Source organism: Nilaparvata lugens, chromosome 8 (genome assembly GCF_014356525.2).
Source record: "Nilaparvata lugens isolate BPH chromosome 8, ASM1435652v1, whole genome shotgun sequence".
Lineage (NCBI taxonomy): Eukaryota > Metazoa > Arthropoda > Insecta > Hemiptera > Delphacidae > Nilaparvata > Nilaparvata lugens.
This window is the reverse complement of record NC_052511.1, coordinates 11,917,336-11,943,995: the sequence shown is the minus strand read 5'-3', so window position 1 is coordinate 11,943,995 and position 26,660 is coordinate 11,917,336. Positions and strand designations below refer to the sequence as shown.

The following is a 26,660-nucleotide window of genomic DNA, read 5'->3' as shown; positions in this document are numbered from 1 at the left end:
ATCGATTGATTCATAATTGCATACAAACATCAGAATAAGATATGTCAGAGTGCTTGGGAAATTAACCTTAAGATGGCTGAACTTGGAACATATTTTCAAGAACCCAATATTTCTATAATGACATGAAACTTTCAACATTCCATTATGATTGAGCATATCTCTTTGATCTTGCAATTTACAAGTGAATAATAGTATGAGTCATGTAAAATAATTGTTGAAAAGAAAGTTTAGTTTATTCTATATATTAAATCCTAATTCAGCTAGGTTGTAATGGAAAATTAATCAAAAAAACACACATTAGTAATAATAACTTGATTGACAGATTTTTAATTGTGTTGTATTTTGTTTATGAAAATAAATACAGTATTATTTTATGATATGAAAAATTATAACGAGTATAAACATTATAAATTATAACTATTAGACATAGTACAATAATTACAAAACAAATTATCAATGTAGGCCACATTAAATACAACATAAGACAATAATTTATAAAAATATATAAATTTTGTTTAAGAATCATTAGATTTATAATCTATGATAGTAGGCTGCATCTGTATTCGTAATTCATGATCCACAGATTCTTTCAAACAATTTTCATGACCATTTGAGAATTCCATGTTTTCTGTTGAATAAAATCACATTTGAATTTAAATACGATTGAAGTAATTGTTTAAAGCTATAGCCACAATTTATAACTATTTTCATCTCATTCTACTAGCAATGATCTTCACAAGAAAACTATTTGTGTCCTATCTATTTTGAAAATAAGTCCTTAAATTCAACTCTCAGCAGAAACAAAATTGTAAATTAAATGTGATAAATGTAAGTATAAAGTCAGAAATAGATCATTCTTGACGACTGATTTGAATACAAAAAATGCAATGTCACAATAGTTGCAATGTTTTGATCGTTATTCATATTAAAATTGCATTAACAATGAGCTGCTTGGGACCACAATTACCATTACATTCAATTACCATTACATTGCAGCCTTCAGTGATGAGAGATGCCAATTAAACTATAATAATTAACTGTTGCAATCGATCGACTTGTAGCAATTACTTCATAGTCAAAAAAACAACGAATGTGCTTACGTCGAACACCTAAAATCTATAAAGTTCAATCGAAAAACATTTCAGCATGGAATAGAGTAGGAAAATGGCCAAAATTGTCAACTTATTTTCTTAGATGATACAATAATAATTACTGAATGACAACGTTCCTGATATTTTGTGATTGATGTGACCAATTCTTACAAAAATCTCAGGTACAATACTGACGGTCGAAATCTATTTTTTAGATCGCAGAGTTTTTTCAACAGTGCGTATGTGCACCTTTATACATGTCTCGCACTCATCACGTACCTGAAACAATACAAATCCATCATTAATAAAATAATATTAACGTTTGAAAATCTTCAAGGAAACTTTATAAAAACCCATATGTTTTATAAGATCAATATGAAAACGTTCGTTTTAGAACTATCTTTCAATTATTATTCTAGTGAGTTGGTAGTGGGAATGGTTCAAGATCATTCCGTAATTTTTAGCTAAAGTTAATTGTTATACAGAAAATGTGAAAATAATTGGATTCTTGAATAATTCAAGAATCTGAATCTATAATGACATTCACTTTGAACTGACAGCTTTCCTTATAAATAACACCGAAATTTTCCATTGAACCACTACTGACATTTTTTATCTTATTGCGGATGATGCCCACATGAGCTTTTTGCTTATGCGTGGGTAATGTGGGAAGAGTGTGAGGGTGAATTATGAGATGATCAAACATCCATCCCTATTCGATGGGGTTCGGCGGGATTCGAACCCGCGACCAGGTAGCACTAGCAGACTGAAGGGTGCAACGCCTTAGTCAACTCGGCTATCTGGCCGGCTAATTATATTTATATAGTATCTCACTAGGAAAGTGAATTAAGTATCCAACTAGAAGAGACAATTCTACTGTAGGACACTAATCTAGTGTGTATGAATAACATAATAGTAAGTATGAATATTACGTTGACTTATAATCATTAAAACGTATGACAAAAATAATTGTTGGAAGCAGTTTTAAGCTCTCTTGATAGAACATTAGAGCAATAAAAAACTAAATAGTCAAATGAATAGAAAGCACTGCAAAAATGGTAAACTATAAAACAACAAAATAAAAATAATTTTTCTATGATACAGGCTAGCATAATCATGCAAAGACTCACCTCATATACAGACAAAGTGTTTCATCAAATTCAGAAGTCAAAACAATAAAAATTCAAGGCACACACAACTCAAGCACTGCAAACAGACAATTTCAAAGAAGTAAGCAACACAAAAGCAAGCGTTTTAAAATCAGCCAAATTTCAAATAAAATATTTTTTATTGTCAAAAAAGCAAATTCCACATTACATTGCAAAAGCTAGCCAAGAACCCCTAAAATGTTATTGAACATTTTGATAAAGAAGCAAAATATCATTTTTATTAACCAACCACATACTTGTTAGTTCTGTAATTATTATTCTGTTTGAACACACAGCTCTTGAAGTGAATAGTCATCAGATATTAAAATCTGTAAATAATATTCATGTTTATCAGTATTCATGTTTGCAGTGTTAAATTTTCATTCAGTTCATCAGTAGCGAATGAAGCAAACTGAAATATATGTTAGAATATTATTAACAAAAATCCAAATAACATGCTGCAAATCACCCTGAAGAATTCTGCAACTGAAAATATTGACAACAGGGTAAACAGCTAGATGGAAATTCGATGAATCTCTATTGTCAGTTTGGTGTAAGGGTAAGCGTTCATGACCGGCAATTAGGAGGTACCGGGTTCGATTCCCGGGCTAACAAATAATTTTTGAATAGTAGCGCTCATCGAATTTCTATCTAGCTGTTTACACTGTCGTCAATATTTGCAGTTGCAGAATTCTTTGGGGTGATTCGCAGCATTTAATTTGCTTTGGATTTTCGTTAAATAATAATTAATAATTCATTAGCATTTGAATAAATTCAATATCTAAGTAAGTTCCATCTGTTAGAATTAAAATTGAAACTTTCAAGGATTTTCTCAAGATTAAAACAAGGCTTCATACACTGAAATCAATGTGAAAATAATAGAATCTTTCGAGTAATTCAAGGGATGATGCTATAGTGGGATCCACCTTTAAAACTTAGCCAGCAAGCTAAGACGATATTATTACTTGAAAAACATTTAAACAAGCACCAAGTTTAATGTTTGAATAAGAATAAATATTTATATTATGCCACTGTTTATGAACACTTTGCTGATTTAATCAATCACCATTCAAGCTTTTGATTGTGTGAACGTAAAAAATGTGAATCTAACTCTTCCATATAATTCTAGAAAAATTCTGTAATCAGTATTAAATAAACTGAACAAGCAGTATAAGGCATGTGAGGTCAATAGTAGTTCAACTCAAGTTTTACTTAATCCAGGATTAAATCAAGACATGGTCTCATTAATTAAGAGTTGCGTCACATTCCGTATCCAAACCACCAGCTGATCCAATCTAGTTTAAACTGATATTAAGCATACGAGTACAAATTTTTAGTAAAAGCTCAACTGGAGTCAAAGTAAAGTCTTCAAAACCTTGGCAAGCACCTTAGTAAGACTTGTTCATTCATGCAATGCACACTTGTGCTATTATAAAATGATAGAACCCTAATCAATCTTAATATGATACTAATACACAAAACATGTGATAAGTTCTAAATAGTGTGTTTGTCTTTTCGGTCCCAACATTTTATAGCTTTTTCAAAGTTTGGAATTTTCCAATTATTTGTGATTAATTCAATTCAATTGAGAAGTTTTTTTTTCAATTTAAAAATGATTTTTGTGTTTATGGATTGTAAATTGAGTGTGTAATTGAAGAATTTTGAAGTGACATATAACCTCTAGCTACATTTGGACTGCTGTAAAAATTAGAATTGGAACCGTTTTGGGCGTAGGTTAGCCTGTGGTACTTTTCTGTAAGTTGTATAATTCTGAATGATTGAATAAATAAATAAAAATAAATACTAAATAAGTACAAACTAATCAGAACAAGCAGTCTGAATTCATCAGATTCTTAGCAATTGGAGTCAGTGTTCAGTTGATTCGCAAAGCTCGTTCACTCATGCAATGCGAGCCAATATTATAATAGGAATCTAGAAGAGTATTGTGCTGACCATTCAAGAATATGTCATCGTCCTTGGTTTGACTGGATTTGAGTTGGGTGCCCCATCGATCGAAGAACTCAAACACGACTCCGTTCGTCCATCCGAATCCCGTTTGAGACACGTATTCACCTCCACCTCCGTTTGTGCCCGGCCTTAGAACATCGTACTGAAACACACAAACATCAAATCAACAACCCCAAAAAAATGTGGAATTGTCACAACACTGATTTATTACAACAATCTTGAGTATTGAAATACTTTCTAGTATTGAAATTTTTAAATCTAGTTTCGGTACGGTATACGATTATCAATATTTAGTAAACAGGTTTACAAGAGCAAACTCCGATAAACTGATCTATAGATTCAAGCGATTGAATGGAGCTTATAATCTATTAAAACAAGCTCTCAAAAACAGGGAGTATAATTATATATTTTGTGTTTTTCTTGTTTCGGAGAACATCGACTTCTTCAGAAATATATTGGTATGTTCCCTTTCTCGATGCATGAATATTAAGGCTGTGCAAAGGCTGAAAAAAACTTTCTACTGGTGATATTTTTTAAAGTTTTTCGATTTGTATATTATCAAGCTATCAACATGAAAAAGTTCTCTCAGGATTTTTTTCCGATCATTACTTTTTGATATATGAGCGCATTAAGTTTAAATTTTTGGGACAGATCATTTCAAATTCAGTAAGAGATAAATCCATGAAATTTTAAGGATAATTCTTCATGATATTGTTGATTGAATGAAACAAAAATTTACTGAAAATAACAATCTTTGAGAATTTTCGATTTACTAAAAATGACCAAGAATAAATTTTAGTTGAGATATTTTTGGTGAATAAATTGAAGTGAAAGATAAGGTAAAGAAGTTCCAATAACTTTCTCAAAAATTAATATTTTCAGGAAATTTTTGTTTTATTCAATCATCAATACCATGAAGAATTTATCCTTATAATTTTTCAGGTTTGAAAACCCTGAGACTAGTTCATTTTGATAGCTTGATAGTATAAAAATCTAAAAACTTTGAATAATATCACCAGTAGAAAGTTTTTTTAGCCTTTGCACAGCCTTAAAACAAGTTTTTTTCAAAACAGGAGGCTTTATAACATCGAACTTGGTAATAGTACCTTTTCAAACATGGCCTGCGTCTCCTGGAAGCCCTTGTAGTTGGACTTGATCCAGAGGTCGGCCAACTCGAAGGCCTTGTTGCGGGCCTCGACTGTGCCGATGCGGTCCAGGCCTTGAACGAACATCGCCTGGTAGGGCGCCCATGCGTTGGGGAAGTCCCACTGTTCACCCGATTGTTCTAGTGATATTGGCACACCACCTGCACGACACATACATCAAACAACGTTTCATATTATTTCGTAATAAGTGATATAAGGTTATGTTCCCTCTCTTAATATTTATAACCTACATGATATTTGGATGATTTGAAAAAAATTAAGAGATACAAAGTTTTGGGATTGTTTTATCTTTTCTGACTATTGTATTGTTTGCTCTATCCAGTGAATAATATATCAGATAACAAAGTTTCACATATTATAATAAAAGTTATCCAGTTATTATTATTTTATTCAAGTATTTTTAAATTTGAAAATTTGGGTTTTTTGTTTGTATAAAGGTGCGTACAGATATACGCGCCGCGAACATGAGCAATTCACTTTTTAATCAGCTGACTATATCTGTATTTTTACAGAAACGGTAAGATACAGATATAAAAAGCTTGGCATCAGCTGATTAAAAGTGAATTGCTCATGTTCGCGGCGCGTATATCTGTACGCACCTTAACATTGTAAATTGGAGAGTGTGATTCAAAAATGAGGAAGTGACACATTATAACCTAGCTGAATTTGGACTGTCGTATAAATTAGAATTGGAACCTTTTTGGGCGTAAATCTGTACTTGTGTTGTAGTTGTGTAATGCTAAATGATTGAATGAATAAATACATAAGTTATGTTCCCTCTCATAATAGTAGTGCTCAGATAGCAATATGTATTGTTGAACTTGGCGTTCAGTTTGAGTCTCTCTGTCGTGATGTACAGATGTCTTATGGAATAAATGATGAAGCGATTTGGTTTCGTAGTCGCGCTTATAAGCTATCGATAAGATAATTCAAGCTCTATGCGCCTGTTACTCCAGTTGTAAGGATGACCACTTCAAGAGCCCAATTCCTCTAAATACCATTTATAAGTGAGAGTCGCTTTCTGGTGGTTCGGAAACCATCTAAAGCTGTAGGTCCATTCATCTCTCATAATCATCCGTCTCATTATCCACGCACAGGCCTAGAGCTCATGTGGGCAACATCCTCAGAAAAAAGTATTTCTAAGACTATGTATGAAACTGTAAACCAGTCCAAATAATAATGTAGCCTAGTCACTATCTGGTCGAGATCTCGAACGAAGAGCTTTCTACTACATTTCTGACTACATATTATGTATGAAGAAGTGAAAAGTATGAGTGAATAGTTAAAGTTAACTGACCAACGAACTGTGTGATGCCCGTACTCTTGATGTAACCGAGCACACGGTCCGACAACTGTTGCTGGGTCCAACTCGAGTCATAGCTGCCCGTCCAAATCGGAGTCAAATTCGAAATGTAGAAGTAGTTTCGCCGCTTTTTCGAAACAATGTCGTAGTCCAGCCAAGTGCCCACATCCTCATGCCATAACACCTGCGCAACAAACACTACAATGTTATACGCATGCATTTATCTACTGATGATTCAATTCTATAGTGTACGGTATGCTACTACTTCTATACTTGAGGAAACGCAGACAGGCTAACTAATAACATAAAATTATAATAAACATTTATTTAACAAAATCATTCTTAATGATTAATATTAAATTATAAATAACTTGAATTTTCAATTTATACTACAGTCCAAATATAGGTTATTTAATTGAAAGTGATTTAAAGTGAAATCATAACCCTATTGCGGACTTTTAAAATGTTGTACAAATTAGGGAGAGAAATAGTACAAGTAGTTTTTCTCTCGTAGTAGTTTTTTTCTAATAGTACTTAGTTTTTCTCTCCCGGTCAGTCCTCTCTTGTAAAAATGATAAATGAATAAATTGATGTGTCACTCTTTGAATCAACGATCTATACTACTTCAAAACACAAAAAATGGTTATTATGAATATTTAAAAGTAACAAAATCAAAACAAACAATTCAATAAGTTTGGATAAACTAACAATTTAGAGCCGCAAAACCTGCAGCACTACATGGTATTTTCAAAAGTAATTGAGAACTGTTACATCATCGGCAAAAAACGTACCAGTTAATCAAGGCTCCGCCTTGAAGAGTTGTTTTAATTATAGTCAAGTGTGGTGACTAAAGCCCTGCTTTCCTTGCCAACGGATCTTTGCACTGCTAGGCAAAAAGAAAATCAATTGGATGGGAGTGATCACATATTGCAGACTGCAAATATGAGAACACTCGCGTGACAAGCGATAGAATCTCCTTCCTGCCCAGCAGTGCAGAAATGCATTGCAAATTAGATCTTAACACTTTGCTTCAGTCCATTTGCAAAAAATGAAATTCGTATACATGGAAATTTATTTAATCCATCGAAGTGTTCATAAACTGAGCTCCTACAATATAATTATTCAATTTAAATTCGAATTTGTAATTAACACATTGAACATTCTGATATCAATGAACAGAATAAATATCAAAATACCACAAGGTGCGCCAGAGAAACTTACTTATTTGGAAGGTCAATTAAAACAAAAGTACTTTAGATATTGTTTCAATTATTTTTATATGAGAATACAATATCCCAATTTATTTTCCATGCAGTCTTAAAAATGACATCAGACCAATGGCGACCTCCATTGCGCATACACTGATAAAGTCAATTTTTGAAATTTCGTTGCAGTATATCAATCAGTATGTTGGCAACTACGTCGCGAATGTTGTTCTTGAGGTGTGCTATGGTCCGTGGTCGATCAACATAAACCAGGGATTTCAAATAGCCCCATAAAAAATCGCATTGAGGAAACGCATGTGAAAATGAGCCTTGTCAAATGACCGCGTCTTCAGGCATATCACATGCATTTTTATGGGCAACAAAATCGCGTTCAGCCAATTCTTGAACAACAGGGATGAAGTTGAAGGTCTTCATAGAAAATTCGTCGAACAGTGGAGTCAGAAATTGCCATAGCAGCTGCGTGTTTGCGAGCTGAACGCCGGGGAGAACGCACAACTGACTGCCTCACTCTTTCGATATTTTCTGGAGTTCTGATGGTTCGTTGTAGTCCAAGTTTCTGGGTTTAGTCATACTTCCACACTCCTGAAACGAGTTAAACCACGACAGAATCGAATTATTGCCAGGAACGAGTTTGTGGGGAGGAATTTCAAATCGAGCGCGGAAGGTGATCAACCATTAGAAAATAAGTTCTCAACTGCGAAGGCCCGCTGCTCTCTAGAACGGAGCATGATGGCTAACTTTACTTGAGGGAGGATAAATTTGGGAACTTCCCCCTCCAGATGCGCCCCTTTCTTCCACTCTACACGACCAATTCAACGCACGGGTTTTTTTTAAATAAGTAAGTTTCGCTAGCGCACCTTGTATTTATAAGATTAGACATGAACAAAGAGACTGAAAATTATCGACATGGTTTTCACAACGAGCAACAATATTCAGTCTGATAACCATTGAATTGCTTACCTCCTTGATTGCATCATGTAGTGCTACTGCGTGGTCAGCGTACGTTTTTGCCTTGGCATAGTTTCCCATTTCCAAGAACCAATTGCTCAAAATTTTTGCATTGGCTTGTAGGAATGCATTCAGATCAACTGGAATTATTTGAGGTGCTGCGATGTCTGACAGATTTCCTAACAACATGGAAAGACAAAATCAATCAATTAATAATGGTAATATTTTGAAAGTGAAGAATCAATCAATCAATCAATCAATAATACAATATATGAAATGTAATGAATCATTGTTGAATAGGTTTCCAAATTCCAATACTTCAATATTTCAAAAAACTGACTTGTTTGGGTTATTCAATACTTTGAAAAATAAAAAAGTAGATATACTGTATATCGTTTAAAATTACAATTATAAGACACAAATAGGTTTTTATATAAAGAGAAGATTTTAATAAAACAGCATAGTATGTTGATGATGAAGATACAATGAATACGGAATAGCTGATACAAAATTATATTCTACAGTTGAACTACAATTATTGTACTAACAGAATTGCTTGAAGATGTAGCTAGTTCATTTCTTTATATTATTACGGTATGTGAAAAATTACATTTTTCTCCACTTTATATCTAGTCATACTTTATTCTCTGGAACAGAGTACTAAAGTATCACTTTTTGGTCCTAAAGAGTAAAGTGGTCAATCCACACCCTAGAGACTGAAAATACGAAATGAGGAAAACGTTCCTTACTATTGTACCTTACTACGTGCTAAAAGTAACTCATGGAAGCGGTCAGATTTATGAAGGTAGCTGGAGTAAAGCAAGTCACAATAATGGGAAGTTGGATTATTGCAATATTTTTCATAAATGTAGGTGGAAGAAAAATGTGTACATTGTACATCATGTTAAAAGTCACAATTTTCTCCCAAAATGTACAAATAACTATAATTTCTACATTGTAATCAAAAACCCCAAAATAAGAATGATACCTTTGTTTTGCCCATCCTTGACAAACCATCTCGAACTAAAGTCCATGCCAGACTCAGCAGCCGATTTGATTTTTATGTAGAAGTCGGTTCTCTGTTCTTCGTCCTCGAATACGCTCGCACTGATATAATCCTCCCTGAAATCAACACAAATCTTTATAATAAAGTATTGTTTCTTACACTCGTTGATATAGTGTGATTCACTTTGAACTGTCAGCATTGATTGAATGAGAAGCATTGATGTTATTTACAATAAATGCTGACAGTTTGAAGTTAATCTACTATAGTTGAAGTTGAAAGCGAGTTATTTAATGAGAAACAAGTGACCGACCATTCAAACGCCTCAACTCTTCAAAAGGGTTCGAAATCCACCTCAAGTGGATAGTTCAACTCATCCCTCATCTTCATAATTATTCTCATTACTCACGCACGACCCAATTCCAATATTATTGTCATTGTCAATGAACTACGGTATTAACATCATTGCCAAAGACTAAGAATAAGAATCTTTATTATCATAGACATTGTTAACAATGCATTGATAAGCGTCAGTAATAGGTACTACATAATACTTAATAATATTAGCCTACAAGTATTTGGTCCAGTCAATCACATAAAATTCTTGTATGCCAAATAAACTTTCAGCTTTCAGTACAGTTTTCAATTTTCTTCTAAATAATGAAAGAGGCAATGACTTAATTCCTAGTGGTAAAGAATTGTAAAGTTTGGCAGATGAGTACAGAAGATTTTTTTTGTAAAGTAGTGAACCTGAGCTGTTGAACTCTTATATTATTCCTATTTCTGGTTTCATATCCATGAAAGTCACTATTTTATTAAAATATATTCAGATTACTATGTACAAAACTAACACTAAATAAGACATACAAAGAATAGACAGTTAATATTCCCAAATTTGTAAAAAAGGTCCTCAAATTAACATAGTTTTAATAACATGATTTGAAATGGTCTCATATTCTAATAAACTCATTTATTAAAATATTTTTAACGAAATAGTTTTGGTAATAATAATAATATTCTTATGGCTTTTATTGGTGGGGATTCCCTGACGGAAGTTCCACCTCGCCTGAATATATCATTTAAGCCGTCAATGGCTATAATACAACTTAGATTAGTTTCTCGAAATGTTGATGAATAAGTAGTTTAGTATTGAGTGCAGATATCTACTACGACATCATCTTTACTACAACAGTTTAAGACAGATTTGAATTTGCTATTTACCTGTATGATTCGGGTCTCGGACTTCTGGAATAACAGAAGTATCTAGCCAGTTGATATGTATTTCCATTTTTACTACGCACCGAAACCATCTTGAACCTCATCCAGTACATGAACTCACTCTCCAAATACTGCAACAACAGTGACGATGATATTTACTCAAAAAATTGTTTCATTTTAAAAAGTCAATAAATTGATTCATTTATTTGAAAGTGCTACTAGCAAGCTAGCTCCCTATTTATAATAAACATAAGTTTTTATTAACGTACTGACAACATGCATCACAATATGGGATGTTGCAACAGGCGCATGCTCAAAACTTCTTCAATCCCGAATTTGAAGTTATGGACAGTCAAGAAATGTTATTTATGGTCAAGAACATAAATCTAAACGAAGAGATAGTTATCATTACTTGAAACGTAAAGTCATACACTCTCGTTTTTTGGACGTTCGATTTTTTGTCGTCCTTATAAATAATTGTACTGGATTGAACGGAACTTGGCAAACACATAATGAGTGTACTATACAAATAATGTATTTGCCAACTTATGTTCAATCTCATAAGGACGGCAGAAACTCGTACTTCTAGAAATTGATGTGTGTGTAACGAGCTTAACATTCCCAAACAATAGGCCTAACTATGATTTTTTGCCTACTTTGTAGAGCTGCAAAATATATATTCAATTCCTTCTTTACATTACATGTATACAACAATCAAAACTAGTTCTATATTGTATACATTTCATTAAATTTCATGCTTATTTCTTGTATGTACTATTTCAATCACTCTTCGATTTAGTTAGAAATAAATATAGCTGGTTGGTTAGCTAAGGATTGTGTTCTGAACAACATTTGTTACTTTAAGAATTATTTACATTCTCACAACATTATTCACTCTGGCATTATTTACTTCCTTACAGCTTTGTTTATTTTCTCGTAATATTATTTACTTTGTCACTATTCACTTTCTAACAATACTATTTACTTTCTCACAACATTAATTAGTTTCTTTCAGGGTAGCAAACATCCAAGATGCTCTGATATTTTCCCTCTCATGCATTTGCCGTTTCCACAGTTATAGATTGTCGGACGACATTTATCGCCACGACAGCCAGAATATCTTCCGATTGGCTAATTCTCACCAATAGCTGATTCTCAACCAATCGGAGGATATTCTAGTTGTGGTGACCGTAAATTTCGGTAAAAGACAATAGATGAAAGTTAAAAAGACCAATGAGAACAAAGATTTCTAAACTATTTCAAATCAATTCATACATATCTAAATAACAACATTGTTATCATCAAAATGTTATCAACATTTTATCATATATTTTGTGAAGTGAAGCTTTTTCGTTTTTATGTTACATTCTCATTGGCAGCTTCGGCCACCCAACCCAAAAAAGTTGTGATTTTCACAATAAAGTTAATCATTTTATTTAGTGATTTCTTCTTTGTACTGGCAGCTTATGTTGAATGGGAAGCATTAATGCTTTTTGTGAGAAATGCTGACGGTTAAAAGTGAATCTCACCATAGTTTGCACGTTAAAAAGCGAGCAACACAACCAAAACTTCGCACACTCGAGTCTATAGTGATCTAAAAACGTTGCATTTCCACGTTACATAAGTCTTTACGTGTGATGTAATGCGGTCAACATTACAAGTAGTAGTTGCACTAGTTGAACATCACATGACAATCCAACTTATGTAATCAGTTTTGGTTCATCAACGGTTTATCAAAGACATGTGTGACTTACATGTGTGATCACATAGTAGTTAATCAACACATTCCAACAATAGCACACGGACTATTTAATAAGCATAATATTGAGTTTAATTTCATCAAAGGTTGATGGTCTTGATAGAAAAATTCAATTCAAGCCATCAGGGTTGGTACAATGAGAAGCATTGATGCTATTTATGAGGAATGCTAACAGTATAACGTGAATCACACTTTATACACACAAGGCAGTCACTTGGGAGAAACGCGTGACCGGACCGTTACTATTATAATAATTAGCAACTGCAATGATAAGAAACTATCGAGTATTCCATCGTAATACTCAATTTTGAGACAATAATTTTGTTTACACGGTGGCAATCACATGTTTCTCACTCAAGTCGCGTGATTTCATTTGTGACAACAATAATCATCTAAATAATAGTGATGATGTCACGTGCTATAATATTCTAAATAGAATTCGTTAAAAGTTCAAATGATAAACAACTCTTTCAAATGAATGAAAACAGGATCTGAGATTTTGCTTATCAAAATCGCATGCCGTCTTTTATGGATTGACCTGAATCCAGCAAACATTTCTCTCTCTGAACATTTGAAAATTGCATCACTTTAAACTGCCCTTGAAAACAGCAGAAATCAATAATTGAAAATTTTACCATCAATTTTATCACACCGATTAATTAATTGAGGGGTCAAGCAGGGATCAATTGCTTTCCGATACCAAAATCTTCTATACTCAATAGTCAATAGTCTATCTATGATATCTATGATCACCGTTAATAAAGAGGCATTCAGGAATTCCCAATTTGAATTCCTTTCATGATAACTGTTGTATCTATTTTGGTTTCCCTTAGTTATTATTTCAATTTATTTTTATATTGCGACGGATAAATTATTCAGAGATATTCAACTGTTAAACATGCATCGCTCAGTTATGAGTAATGAGTGAGTTTCTAGAGAGAAATCCCCAACCTTATCAGAAATCGAGCTTGAGATATACTGTAGATTAAAAGATAAACAATTCATTGCAGTATGACGAGCTAAATATATTTGATTCTCATTATTTCACATTGATATTTCAACATGATTCACTTTGATATCTCAGTCAAGATAATAAAGACTCGTTGGTTTTGGTCGATTATGCATGTTATACAGACCAATTAGGTGGAAAGAGTATAGTTCTAATAACTAATATCAGATGAAAAATATTCTTTTAAAATATTATACTAGCGTTCATTGACTAATCTTCATTTTTTATTGTAACGTATGTTGTGTATTCTGGACAATAATAATAGCAATCACATTGGATAGAATAGAATTCCCATTATTAAAATATGAAAACTCACTTTCTTCGTGAAATATGCATGTCAAATTTGATACGTATGCTATGATTTGCTTCTTATTAATCATCTTCTCATCTACTTTTTCAATTTTTTATAAAGATCACTGCACTTATAAAATCGATAATACAAATGGTAAGTAAGCAAACATTTCGCCCTTGGTCAACTCCAGTTGAGGATTTCCACAAAACTAACATATCAATTATAAAAAAAGAACAATACAGTATCTGACAATAATGAATAAGAGCGATTTCTTTCTACAACCAGTAATTGCTTTCTATATACCTGAATATATTAGATTCTTATCAATGATATATGAAAATTGTAATGTTTTTAATGTATATAATGATGATGATGGATTGAATAAACTTTGGATTTTGTGACCAAAGTTGACCATTTGTGTTCCAAATGAAAAACTTCAAATTGTTAGGCTAGGCCTCAAGGCGTTTTTTGTTTCATTCATTCATAATTTATAAAAGATTTTATCAGTATACTAAATCATTATATTACTGTGAAAAGTTCCATGTTTCGATAAGATACTGATTTTTCTGTTATTGTACTATTCTTTGGATGAATATAATTTTTTAAATTTCATTTCAATTTGGATTCATATGAGAAAGTGGATTTCAAAAATATGTTTCTTTAAATATTCAGACAAGAGCACGAATACGGTAACTGCCGAAATGAAGATTTATTGTAAAAATGTTACTTACCTTAATGTTTTCCCTTACAAACGTCCAGTCACCAGTCATTTTGAGATAGCTGTCAACCATTTGGATGAGAAGCGGGGGCTGCGATCGATTCAGGTAGTACTTGCGACTTCCGTTGGGCACGAAGCCGAACCGCTTCACCAGTGAGACCATGTTCTCGAGGACACCACGCGCCGTGCTGTGCATGTCGCACAGCAGCAGGCCGTTCACTATCCAGTACGTGTCCCAGTAGTACAACTCGCGGAAGCGACCGCCTGGCACCACGAATCTGAAAGAGTGCATCATCACAGTTGAATGGTTTTGTTTTGTTGAATTATGTTGTACTCAGTGAAAAATATAATTTGACACTCACAGTGCACTGTGAGTGAACTTTTAATTAATATCGGGGTTTCAACTTAATTAATTGAATGTATTACATTGAGAATACAGTTGAACGGAGGAACGTGAAACCGAGTTACAATAAAATCCTATTTTTGATTTTCACTGAAAAACGTTTTAATGATACCCTCTGTGGGCACTGCTCTGGATTAATCTTATCAATCTGTTTCACTAAAACTGGAGTTTCATGTTTAACTGAAGCTACTAAACTTGAATGGAAGATAATTTTCCTCGGTATGCCTATCAAGAAATTTTAGAAACTAACAGTGGCTGTAAAAATTTCTAAATTTATTGAAGAGATTTTTTTATATAACTTTAGAAGATTTTTCAAAAGCTTCCAAGAGTTTTGAATGAAACAATTTCAGATCACTGACGTTTCACTCTACTCTGAAAGTGAGAGAGAAATCGTGTAGCCAAAAATTGGTTGAGAATTATATATATGTACTTCATTTCTGAATTAAAAATAGCTTATTTAGTAGAGTACTCACGTATTTTCCGGCTCCGTACAGACAGATTTCATCATTACATCATCTTCATTTAATACCTACTGATTAAACATTTTCAGAAATGTTGATTGAGCATTGTCAAAAAGGACCTACATACTTCATGTATCACAAAGCTTTGAATATGTTGGATGAAAATTACTTGATATTGTCAAAACCACCGATTTATTAGAACAATTTTATATACTTGTTTCGGTTGTTACACCACTATCAATCTCTAGTAAATTATATCTTCACACTCACACAAGACATTCTTTTCAGCAGGCATGATGCCCATCATTCCAAATTTGTATAGCATCTGGATACACCAGCACCAACCCTCAGCCGGTTTCAAGGCCCGCCGCAAAGTAGACCCACTCTAATCCACGAAAATCAACCCACGCCGTGGGATGTTCTGTAAACCATTGCTATAGAATTATTCATAATCAATCAGCTGACAAGTGTATTATTCATTGCATGTATCATTATCATTACACAGATGTCTGGAGAAGCCTAGCAATGGTTTACAAAACATCCCATGGCGTGGGTTGCTTTTCGTGGATTAGCGTGGGTCTACTTTACGGCGGGCCTAAGTGTCTTAATATTCAATTAACATGAACCCCCAGACGATTGAGTGTCTTAAGATTCAATAAACATCAAACTTTTTTTGCTGAGGGTGATGCCCACATGAGCTCTAGGCTTGTGCGTGAGTAATGAGGCGGATGATGATGAGAAATGAATGGACCAACTGTTTTAGGTGGGTTCCGAACCACCTCAGCCGGTCAAGTGTCTTAAGATTCAATTTACATTGTTCCAAGTTGTTCTAAATCTAAATGGTTTAGATTGATCAGTTAAAACTCTTTTTAAATTGATGAATGAATTATGCATATTGTAATGACTGACCCATTAGGCACCGGTATGAACGAATAGAGCCGAGGGTTGTCGAAGACATCATCCTTGACCCGCCTCGCGAGCACCCGCCACACGTCGTTGAGGTCGATCATCCACTGCTTGTAGACGGGGTCGCGCACCCTGTCCACAATGGCCGGCCTATCGCTGAGATCGGGTGGCATCCACGGCTCCAACTCGTCCACTGCCTCGAAGTTGTCCGCCACAAACTGACGCAGTGCGTCCACCGGCACATTGCCCGAGTGCTGCTTCTTGAACGCCGCATATCTGCACAATCACATCAACAATAACAATTTGATATTTTTTGTTTTGTTACAAATCCAAAATGTGTTTTTTCTTGTTTGAAAGAGTCAACAGTTTAGTTCAAAATGAGACACATAACTTTTTAGACTGTAATATAAATTGAAATTATATGAATTGTAGCTGTCTTCAATAAAGTCACTATACTATGTATATTTTGTTATTGTTATTTTATTTTGTTATCATTTTGTTATTGTTGAATGCCGAATATCATCTATACAATCACATCAAGTGTTACAACTAAGTCTATGTTTGTTTTATTTTTTGAAAGTGTCAATATTTTAGTTCAAAATGTGATACATAACCTTTTAGCCTGTAATATAAAATGTAATAAATTATATAAATTTTAGCTAGCGGAGAGCAGTTTCTTGAAAGCCGCATATCTACTCAGTCACAGCCAGTATTAAAACTTCAAATTTTTCAATTCAAAATTTGTGTATTTTCTTGTTTTGAAGTATGATTAGTCCAGTTCAAAATGTGGCACATAACCTATTACATTGTTATTTAAATTGGAATATACGGACAACTAAGGGCCGTGTGCATCATCTCGATTTGAACTGATATAGATAAGCTGTTGGTTCAAACCCCGAATGGAATGAAACACATCATGATGAATGGTACAATACTTGAATATAATCGTGGCCCACCTAAGCCACCCATAAGCACCATCTTGGTTTAAAAACACAATTTAACACATCATAGTTAATGAGACCTACTCGTAATCGTCGATTAGCGTTGAACGTAGATTGTGAATATGGCCATAAGAGACTGAACATTGAGATGAGCAGCTTTGAAAAGCTTTTTTAGACGGGTAGAGGTTAATTGATATTATTGTTAGAAATACGATTTTTTTATTATATTTTATCATGATACTAATGTTGTACATTAAAGTACCTTATATGCTGTTTTATTCACCAACTCATAATACATTATAAACAACTCATTGTATATGATTTGAAGAAATTTTATATTTAGCTCACAGCTGAGTGAAAATCCTTTCTATGACATTAAGGACTTCTTTGAGCATCCAGACATAATTATTTAGTATTTATAAGTGCTGATCTGTTATATAATATATTTTTTCATTCAATCTGTTGTTCAATTATAAATTCTATTGTTTTTTGATCTTTGCTGTTTTTTATCTCAGTAATCACTGCTTTAGACTAGGGACTATGTTCCGGTTTTATGACTTTGACAATACATGAATTTGTCAACGACAATAAAAAGATTGATTTGATTCGTATTTGTGTTTGAATAAAAAAAAATAATTAATTAATAACAACAATAATGAAAACCTATAAAATGAATTTTACTGGTAAATTATTGAATGATATAACGATGGGAAATGCAATTCGAATAAATTATTATCGGGATACATGGAATAATTAATTGAACATTTGATGATCTAACATATCATAAAATATTGTTCTGAATGGAAATTGTGCTCGGTTGATTTCAACTTTATGACAAACTTGGTATTGAAACGCACAATAAATTATCGTTCTAATATTGAAGACAAAACACTTTTATGAAAGACTTTGAATTGAAACGCAAAATAAATTATCGTTCTAATATTGAAGACAAAACACTTTTATGACAGACTTTGTATTGAAACGCAAAATAAATTATCGTTCTTATATTGAAGACAAAACACTTTTAAAAACGCACAATAAACTATCGTTCTAATAGTGAAGACAAAACCCTTTTAAAACTTGATTATCAAAAATAATAATCATTTAAATGCAATATTGTTAATTATTTATGCAATATTAAAATAAATGTAATTTATTAATGAATTTTATTAAATGCTTTTATAATGTCAATAAATTCAGACAGCCTAGTTGAAATGTCATTATTTATCTAACAGAATCAGCCTACACATAATACTAATAGTAATTAGAAGCCCACAAAGTGATTGCATGAATTACCTAAAACTAAAGTGCAGTACAGAGATACCAGTAATAATAGTTTTGTATAATTTGAATAATTCATTTAACTTTACTCATTTCTACTTGATTAAGACTATTATAATATAATAATGAGATTATATTGATAGGAGAAATATTAATTTTGTACTGTACTAGTAAATTTGTTATACAATCTGTTGAATCTATCATTTTGAATTATCTCTCTTCAAGTAAACTTTCAACAATATTGCATGAGTCATTAATAAAATATTTTGGCATCTACATGTTGGCTTGAGCTAGGATGTTGAAGTAGAAAAATAATAATAATTGATCATTTCAAATCAATTGACTTACTTTTCGATGACTTTGTCCTCAGGATATCTTAGTTTCAGATCAACAAAAGTCTTTGAATCCTCGTACAACTGGCCGAGTTGCACGTCATTCAGTAAGTCTCCTTCGCAGTATATGTTACTATTTCAAACAAAACATTAAAACCGATTATTCATTGGCGAAATCTCAAAGTGTACAAATTATATTAGCAGAAACATTGATGAACATAGCAAGTACCTAATATATATAGCAAGGAAAAATACATTCTTCAACATTATAAAACTGATCAATCAATATAATTTAGAGTATGCATTGTTGAACAATTAAAGATCTATATAATATATATCGTGGATACCAAGAATATGTTTAAATAATTTGCAATCAAAGTTTACTGTTGAATCATTGGGAATTAATATTTTGCAATAATTAAATGAATAATTTGCAATAATTAAACAAATAATTTGCAATAATAGTTTACTGTTGATTCATTGGGAATGTTTCCTTTTGAATATTATAATTATATAGTGAATTTTACTGCTCAACTGAACAATAAAATAAATACATGAATTTCCCCTTTGATAAATAAACTATGTTGCATCGCTTTATTCGAATTCAGCATTAATTACGTTCAAAAGAATTACACATCCTTAGATCAGCCATTCAATTTTGATCGGATGATCTAATCTATAGAATGAGCTTATTATACAAATCGATCAATTCATGCAATATTCATAATAAAATGTTAAATTTAAAATTAGCACGCGTCAATCAACGTTCTATATTAATTGGTGATCACATTTTCACTTGTATAACAACAAATTAACAAGCACAATTAATAGAAATAATATATTTACTAATGATATAATGTTAAAAAATGTAAATGCTTATTTTACCATAAATAATAGTAATTTTTACCAAAAATTTCAATTTCAAAATGTATCATTATTTATAACAAACAACATTTTTAAATTTATAACTAGTCAGTCATATAATAGAAGTAAAGGTCCAGTTGCAAAAACGCCGGTTAAATTTGAATCGTGATTAATTTCAGGAGAACCAATCAAAGAAGGATTTATTAAAAAAAGAAGGATTCTCTGATTGGTTCTCGTGAAATTAATCACGATTAAAATTTAACCGGCTTTTGTGCAACCGGCACGTAATCTGGATTATATTTTCCAAGGCTATTCTGTTGAAATTAGTTTTTCTTAATAAAGTTCTGTCAATTTTTCTCAGTCCCTGACCCTGACATCAAATACAAACATCCGGTTCGAAGCTTGAATATAAACATCTAATACCTGTAAGGCATGAATTACACTTGAACACCAGGCTGGGACACAAGTGAAACACCAGTAGTGTCTGTGGAATGACAAAGTGTCTGTGTATTATAGCAGCAATTCAGTGCAATTACCTGTGATGATTTACGGTATACCACTGGTATCCCTATTATAGTCTAATAAGAACCGAAAGAACTGAAAATTCTAAATAACATTGAAGCTCTAACGCAATGAAATCTAATTGATTTACTATTTGATTTCAAGGAAAATTTTGCCGAATATTAAAGTTTCAGCGACCTATAAGAAAAACAGTTCAACCTAAGTATGATAATGATTAAATCACAGTTTATTTGTTTTTAATTGAAAGACATGGAAGCTATCACGACTACAAACTTATTAAAATTACAAGACACTGTTTACGGTTGTTGCAAAATTTTCAATCTCTGGTAGAATGGCAATGAAACCAGAAAATGATAACGTAACAACAGAAACTTGTTCCTCGTATTCCTTTGAATTTGTGGTTGTGATAGCCTAACTACCACTCTCCACCTCCACTACGAAATTTTACTACTGTTAAATGACGAGTACAATTTCTGTAACATTTTTACAGTGACAGGAGCTACGTGCTAGTGTTTACTGAATCGATAATGACTAAAAAAAAGCCAAGTAAGAACACCAAAATGCAAAATGCAAAATGCAAAATGTAGATGTATGGGTGTATACTATTGAATTACTACGTTTATATTTGAATGAGAATTTAATAATCTGACTCCAATAAATAAAACTACAAATAATACGGTACAATCACATTATTGGCAGGCCAGCTACAGGAAACTTTCGGTAAGCACGTGTTTTCGGTAGGAATTTTGGAACTAGACTCTCTCCTCGTGGAAGGTCTAATATCTATTAGCGGGAAAGGGAGGTGAAAGTTACAAAAATAGGAAAGAGAGTGGGAGTGTTGAGAGTGAGACAAAGAAGGAATGGATGTGAGTTGTGAGGGGTGGAAATACTATGCAGGTATGTGTTGGTGCGACGGACTTGAAAGAAAGGAGCTTGGACAATGGTAACAGAATGGAAAGGAATAGGGGAGTGCAATGTTACTGGCCTGCGAGGGTTCAATATGCGAACAATAAGCAATACAAATACACACATGGAATACAAATATATATATATATATATATACAGTTTTTGAGTATAGGCTCTATCAGCAACACCACAGTGGAACTGCAAAATGAAAAGACTGGAAAAATATACCAGTCTAATAATCAAAATTGTATATTCACACTTATGCAAAAAATGACAATTTTGAAACAGCAAAGGAGCAATTTTTGGAATCCATCAATCACGATTAGATGCATATTCACACAAACCAAAGCTATCAAAATATTTACGCCAAACTGTTGATACGTGATGTGAAATACTTCCTAGCCGAAACAAATCTGAAAAATGTTCTCATTGGAGTCTAAGAAAATGAACTCTGAAACAATAGCACGAGTGACAACAATGGGACACTGAAGTACAATGACAAGTAGTCATAACAATGGGACACTGAAGTACAATGACAAGTAGTCATAGCAAACTGCTGAAAAAGATGTGTTAAAATTAGAACTGCACGACTGATAGAGGATAAAAATTAGCACTGATAACAAACACCTATCGGCTTCTAATAATAGAAACCAAAAACCACAAACGTTATGCTATCTGGGAGGAAGAGATTTATACTTTACATAAACTGGTGGAAAATACAGATTTTTAATAAATAAAAAAATCTACTCTTCAATTGCAATTTGCAAAACTTATAATGCGGATGATAAATGGCGAAAAACAAAAATTCAATTTATAAAATTTAAATAACGGGGATCTTGTGATTATAACTGCTATTTTTTTTTAATGGTATAAAATTGATATGGGGAATTCAATAAAATATTACAAGCAAATACTTTTAAACAAATTTACAAGAAAGTAGCTTTTTCATCTTATAAGCCAAAAACTCGACAATGAATAAGTTAAGTATGCAATGCAAAATTTAATAGATGTTTATCATAACAGAGAGTGCCCCAAAAATAAATTATGTCCGTTATAAAATGACTAGCACATCAATTATTTTCAACTTTATTTTCCACACTCCTAAGGACGTTTGCACAGTGAAAGCTGAAACTGAATTGAATCAGCTGGTAGCTCAAAATGAACCACGTGTTATAACAAACGAAACTTGATAAATGGATTCAATCACAGCCTACTATAGATAGAAGGCCGGAACATGTTCAATATTATATGGCAACTTGTGGTTCAGGCCGACCATGCTTTATTTGATATGCATAGATTCATTACACCATTAGAAAATTGTATTTTGTAGAATCATTTGTATTATTGTATATTGTGAAATCATTTGTATTTTGTTAGTAGGGATAGTAAATCTCAATGATTTAATCCATTGAATTGTGCCAGGACTGATGGTACAGAATTAATGCTGTGACGATCTGCGTCTATAGATTTAAAACTCAAAAGTTGGTAGGAGAACTAATGGAACGTTCGGGCTTTTCAAGCACTAAGCACTGATGTTTGTAAGCCTACAGTATTTGGCTGACCACCAAATTATGAAGATGCCTAGTGGATTTAATACATTTTTCTGACAATGCAGACCTTAAAACATAAAACCTGGGCGGTCCATCGCTTTATTGACGTTGGGGACTTTGGAGCACTGATGCTGGTTCAGTCCCTGTGTTTAGTCAATCCAAAAAACGCAAGGATTGAACCAGCATCAGTGCTCCAAAGTCCCCAACGTTCCATTAGGAGGAATGATTTGGTTACAGCTCTTCACAGTACCAATTCTGTTAATTATGACATTTTCTTAAAATTGGCAATCGAACTAACATAGAGATGGAAAAGATTAAAGTAATGACGAAAATGATTAGTTATGAAGTAATAGTCACTGAGAAAACAACCACCTGTTTGGGACACTCTATATAATAATTTAATTTACAATAATTATTGGATAGAAATATAAATAGTTACAAGCATGTGGAAGCTGCAAATGATTTAATTATTGTGGAACCTACTCTGGTTTCACAGGGGAAGACCTGATTACATTACTGATATGCGTTTTCACATTCAAGATCTTCTGGTACATTATTTTACTGAGACGGTTTTCGGAGAAGTTTCACCATAGAATTGCTATGAGAGTACCGTAAGTTACTCAACACATCAATCTTCAAATTCTGAAATTTAAATAGTAAATGACTGTTTTATCCAAAATAAGATATAGATTGGCAGCTAAAATGACTTGAAAAAATACAAAAATATTTTTTATGACTTGTATTAAAGACAAAATAAATTTGTGCACTCTAGCTCTGAGCAATATTTATTAATTTGATTAAGTCTACAAATAAGCTGAAAGTGATTTAGCCTACTGTAAGAACTACGCTCTGAAGCACCAAAGTAGAAAAATTGCATTCCTTAACAAAGAATAATTGTTAGACAAATTATTGATTAGACAAAACTGAGATAATAAAACTTAGTCAAATAAAATAATTAGTTAGCATTTATCTATCACAGTGTACATAAAAAGATGAAATCACTTTAAAAACGTATGGTATTCAATTGAGAAGCTCGGCTATTAAAAAAAACTGTTTTGAATTGAGATATAATATAATTCAGATGTGATCATCAATATTTTTTAATAGTGTTAGTGCCGGTTGCACAAATTTTAATTGTGATTAATTCCACGAGAACCAATCAGAGAAGCCGTCTCATAGAAGGCCTTCTTTGATTAATTCTCGTGAAATTAATCACGGTTAAAATTTAACTGGCTATTGTGCAACAGGTCCTTAATGTTTTAGAAAACAACTATTGTTCTTTTTACTGCATTTTTTGATGCGCTATAATATTCCTACTTTCACAACACAACACACACTAATAATGTACGTTTATTTATAACAATAACCTAATCAGACAGGATTCCCTCAAATAAAATGATATACGGTAATTATTAATGAAGTAATTGAAATAGTCAAAAGGAAATAAATTTATATAAGTTAAAACCATCACAGGTAGGTATGTTACCAAACAAAAACCACTGTAATTGGGCAAAGGATAGGACACGTTAGTAAAGACAAGGAACCAAAGTTGCAGTACTAAAAAAATTTAATTATAATCATCAAGAATCTAGCCTCTAATAATTCATGTTAACATTAAGTTGCAAATATTAGAATGTTCAACATAAAGTTGCAAATACTAGAATGTTTACAACACTTATAGCATAATAAAATTATTTATTATTATTAGGCATAGTGAAAAGTACAACTCATTGAGGAATATTACTATCATGCATTTTTATTTCCATTAATCACAAATAATTTATTTTTGATTAATGGAAATCAAATAATCACAAAATACAATAATGTAGGCAATACCGGTTTTCCTCAAAGCTATTTAGTGGCCTATTTTAGACTTTATAGTAATTATTATGTAAGGTCAAAAATATGTATTTAAATAATTTTCATAGTTTAAAATAAATGAATTTATACGTTTGACTTACCTCAACAATAAAATATTCTCTCCGTTTCAATAGTATAAAACACTATATGCAAACAATCTACACTTTACAAGTGATAGGTTAAAACAGCTTCATTTACAAGCACAAAAATAAGTGTCTTTATATGATATTATGTGATGGTGAAATTCAAAGTTTAACCATGAAAAATAAAGTTTTTCTTTTACAAATCTATCAAGTATCTAGAGGTAATAATAATAATGGATAATTAAATAGAACGAAAAATTAAGCAGACAGCATCGGCTTAAAAAATACAAAGCAGGGCAAACAGCTGGTAGTTTTTATTATTGATACCGGGCTACCAACTATCAAGCTTCAAAAGTCAAAACGTCGTGAATAATCACTTCTTCTCTCGTTAATTGATAGAGAAAGTGAGGAAATATATGAATAATTTCATTGATACATTCCCGATTTGAATATATTTGTGTGAAACTCTTTTATCGATTGTAAAGTTAATTTTATTTTGTAAACTTACCTATCACAAGGTGGTGGTGGTGGCGGTCTTTTTCGAAAAGACGTAGAATCCTGTCCTGATCTTGAGTAAATATGGTGGTGTTTTGGAGTCAAATAAGTAGCTGCCACCGGGTTTGTCGACCAAAACGAGAGAACAGAAACTAACACTAAAGTTGAAAGTAGTATAGTGTCCATGGCGGAGCTAGCAGTCCTCTCGCTGCTTCGACTGTGATGAGCTCTAGCTGCTAACTGACTCTTCCTACGACCAAGATAACGCGAAAATTAAATACTCTACTCGTCTCTTACTGGTTTCATATCGGAAATAGCTTGCTCTTATCTCGCAGACATGCCAGAAAAAACACGTCACTCTAATCTGACCCGTAAATATCAATAATTCAATATGCAAATTTCGGTATCAGTTTATGGGAAAACGTCCCTCTAATTATACATTCACAAGCACCACTTTTTGATAACAATAGCTTCTTTATTTAAACTGGTGGCGCATGGAACTGCATCCTAAAATGCCAATATTCTGAGGATCCCTATGGGAATAACCATTTGACAATCAATGATCAATGCTGTAATAATTATCACACAATTGAATATCTTTCTTTGGCTTCATTCATAAATCTTCAACTAAGCTACCTACACTGTAGCATACAGTAACTTTTTCAAGGGAAGAAAGCTTATAACACAGGATATGATAGATTTCAAATTTGACACTTTTCTGGTTGAATGGGTTAATATTTATAAAAATTCAAACTACGTACGTAGGTAATTTAAAACCAAAGTGACTAAAGTAGCTAAATTGAAACTTGAGAATAATTATTATTTTTTCACCTTTAGAAAGATTCACCAACATTTTTAGCACTAAAAATTTAGAACTAGAGTAAAAAATACAATATCTACTCCCAAGAAATAGTATTGATATTTTCGTTAGACACTTTTTCAAACAAGAATGCCAAGAAACTACATGACCCGTCAAATGTTCTTATCAGTGATTGTAGGGAAATTTCTTACGTTTTCCTCCTTCTACCAAATCTTCCTCTTATTCTCTTTTAGTTCTCTCTCACCCAATTACAATAGCATTTCCTTATAGTTCCAAGTAAATTTTCTTAGCACTGCCAAGTTTATAATCAAATTTCATTCATTGTTATACAACACAATTTGATTAAATTTAATTAGCCCATTCAGAATACCGGTATTAAATTATAAA

At 32.5% G+C, this 26,660-nt stretch overlaps 1 protein-coding gene across 8 annotated transcripts; it reads right to left on the bottom strand.

Moving 5' to 3' along the window:
- Positions 1–299: 299 nt before the first annotated feature.
- LOC111051008 (trehalase) lies at positions 300–26,417 on the bottom strand. 8 transcript variants are annotated; one of them, XR_005571978.1, is made up of 12 exons: positions 25,467–25,698; positions 19,190–19,306; positions 16,623–16,895; positions 14,863–15,127; positions 11,075–11,202; positions 9,839–9,972; positions 8,863–9,029; positions 6,671–6,860; positions 5,314–5,513; positions 4,193–4,349; positions 2,497–2,568; positions 300–1,370 (listed from the first exon to the last, which is right to left on the bottom strand). XR_005571978.1 is itself a non-coding variant. In XM_039433940.1 (12 exons), exons 2-12 carry the CDS (start codon positions 23,567–23,569, stop codon positions 1,363–1,365), a joined length of 1,710 nt encoding a protein of 569 aa, XP_039289874.1. In that variant the 5' UTR covers positions 23,570–23,657; positions 24,977–25,222; the 3' UTR covers positions 1,322–1,362. The 8 variants fall into 8 exon arrangements, 3 of the variants coding, with proteins under 3 accessions (XP_039289874.1, XP_022193105.2, XP_039289875.1); XR_005571977.1 differs by lacking the exon at positions 2,497–2,568 and adding an exon at positions 2,222–2,297 and having other exon boundaries at positions 1,322–1,370; positions 25,467–26,417; XR_005571981.1 differs by lacking the exons at positions 2,497–2,568; positions 25,467–25,698 and adding exons at positions 2,222–2,297; positions 24,977–25,251 and having other exon boundaries at positions 1,322–1,370.
- Between the last annotated feature and the right edge of the window lie 243 nt (positions 26,418–26,660).

What these genes read in the sequence shown, in the direction of transcription:
- LOC111051008 (XM_022337413.2), bottom strand. Translation starts at nt 25,639, where the DNA reads ATGGACACTATACTACTTTCAACTTTAGTGTTAGTTTCTGTTCTCTCG. An exon ending in GGGCATCACACAGTTCGTTG is followed by an intron (nt 5,514 to 6,670) that starts GTCAGTTAACTT and finishes TGTGTCGTGCAG; the next exon opens with GTGGTGTGCCAATATCACTA. An exon ending in CGCAGGCCATGTTTGAAAAG is followed by an intron (nt 4,350 to 5,313) that starts GTACTATTACCA and finishes TGTGTGTTTCAG; the next exon opens with TACGATGTTCTAAGGCCGGG.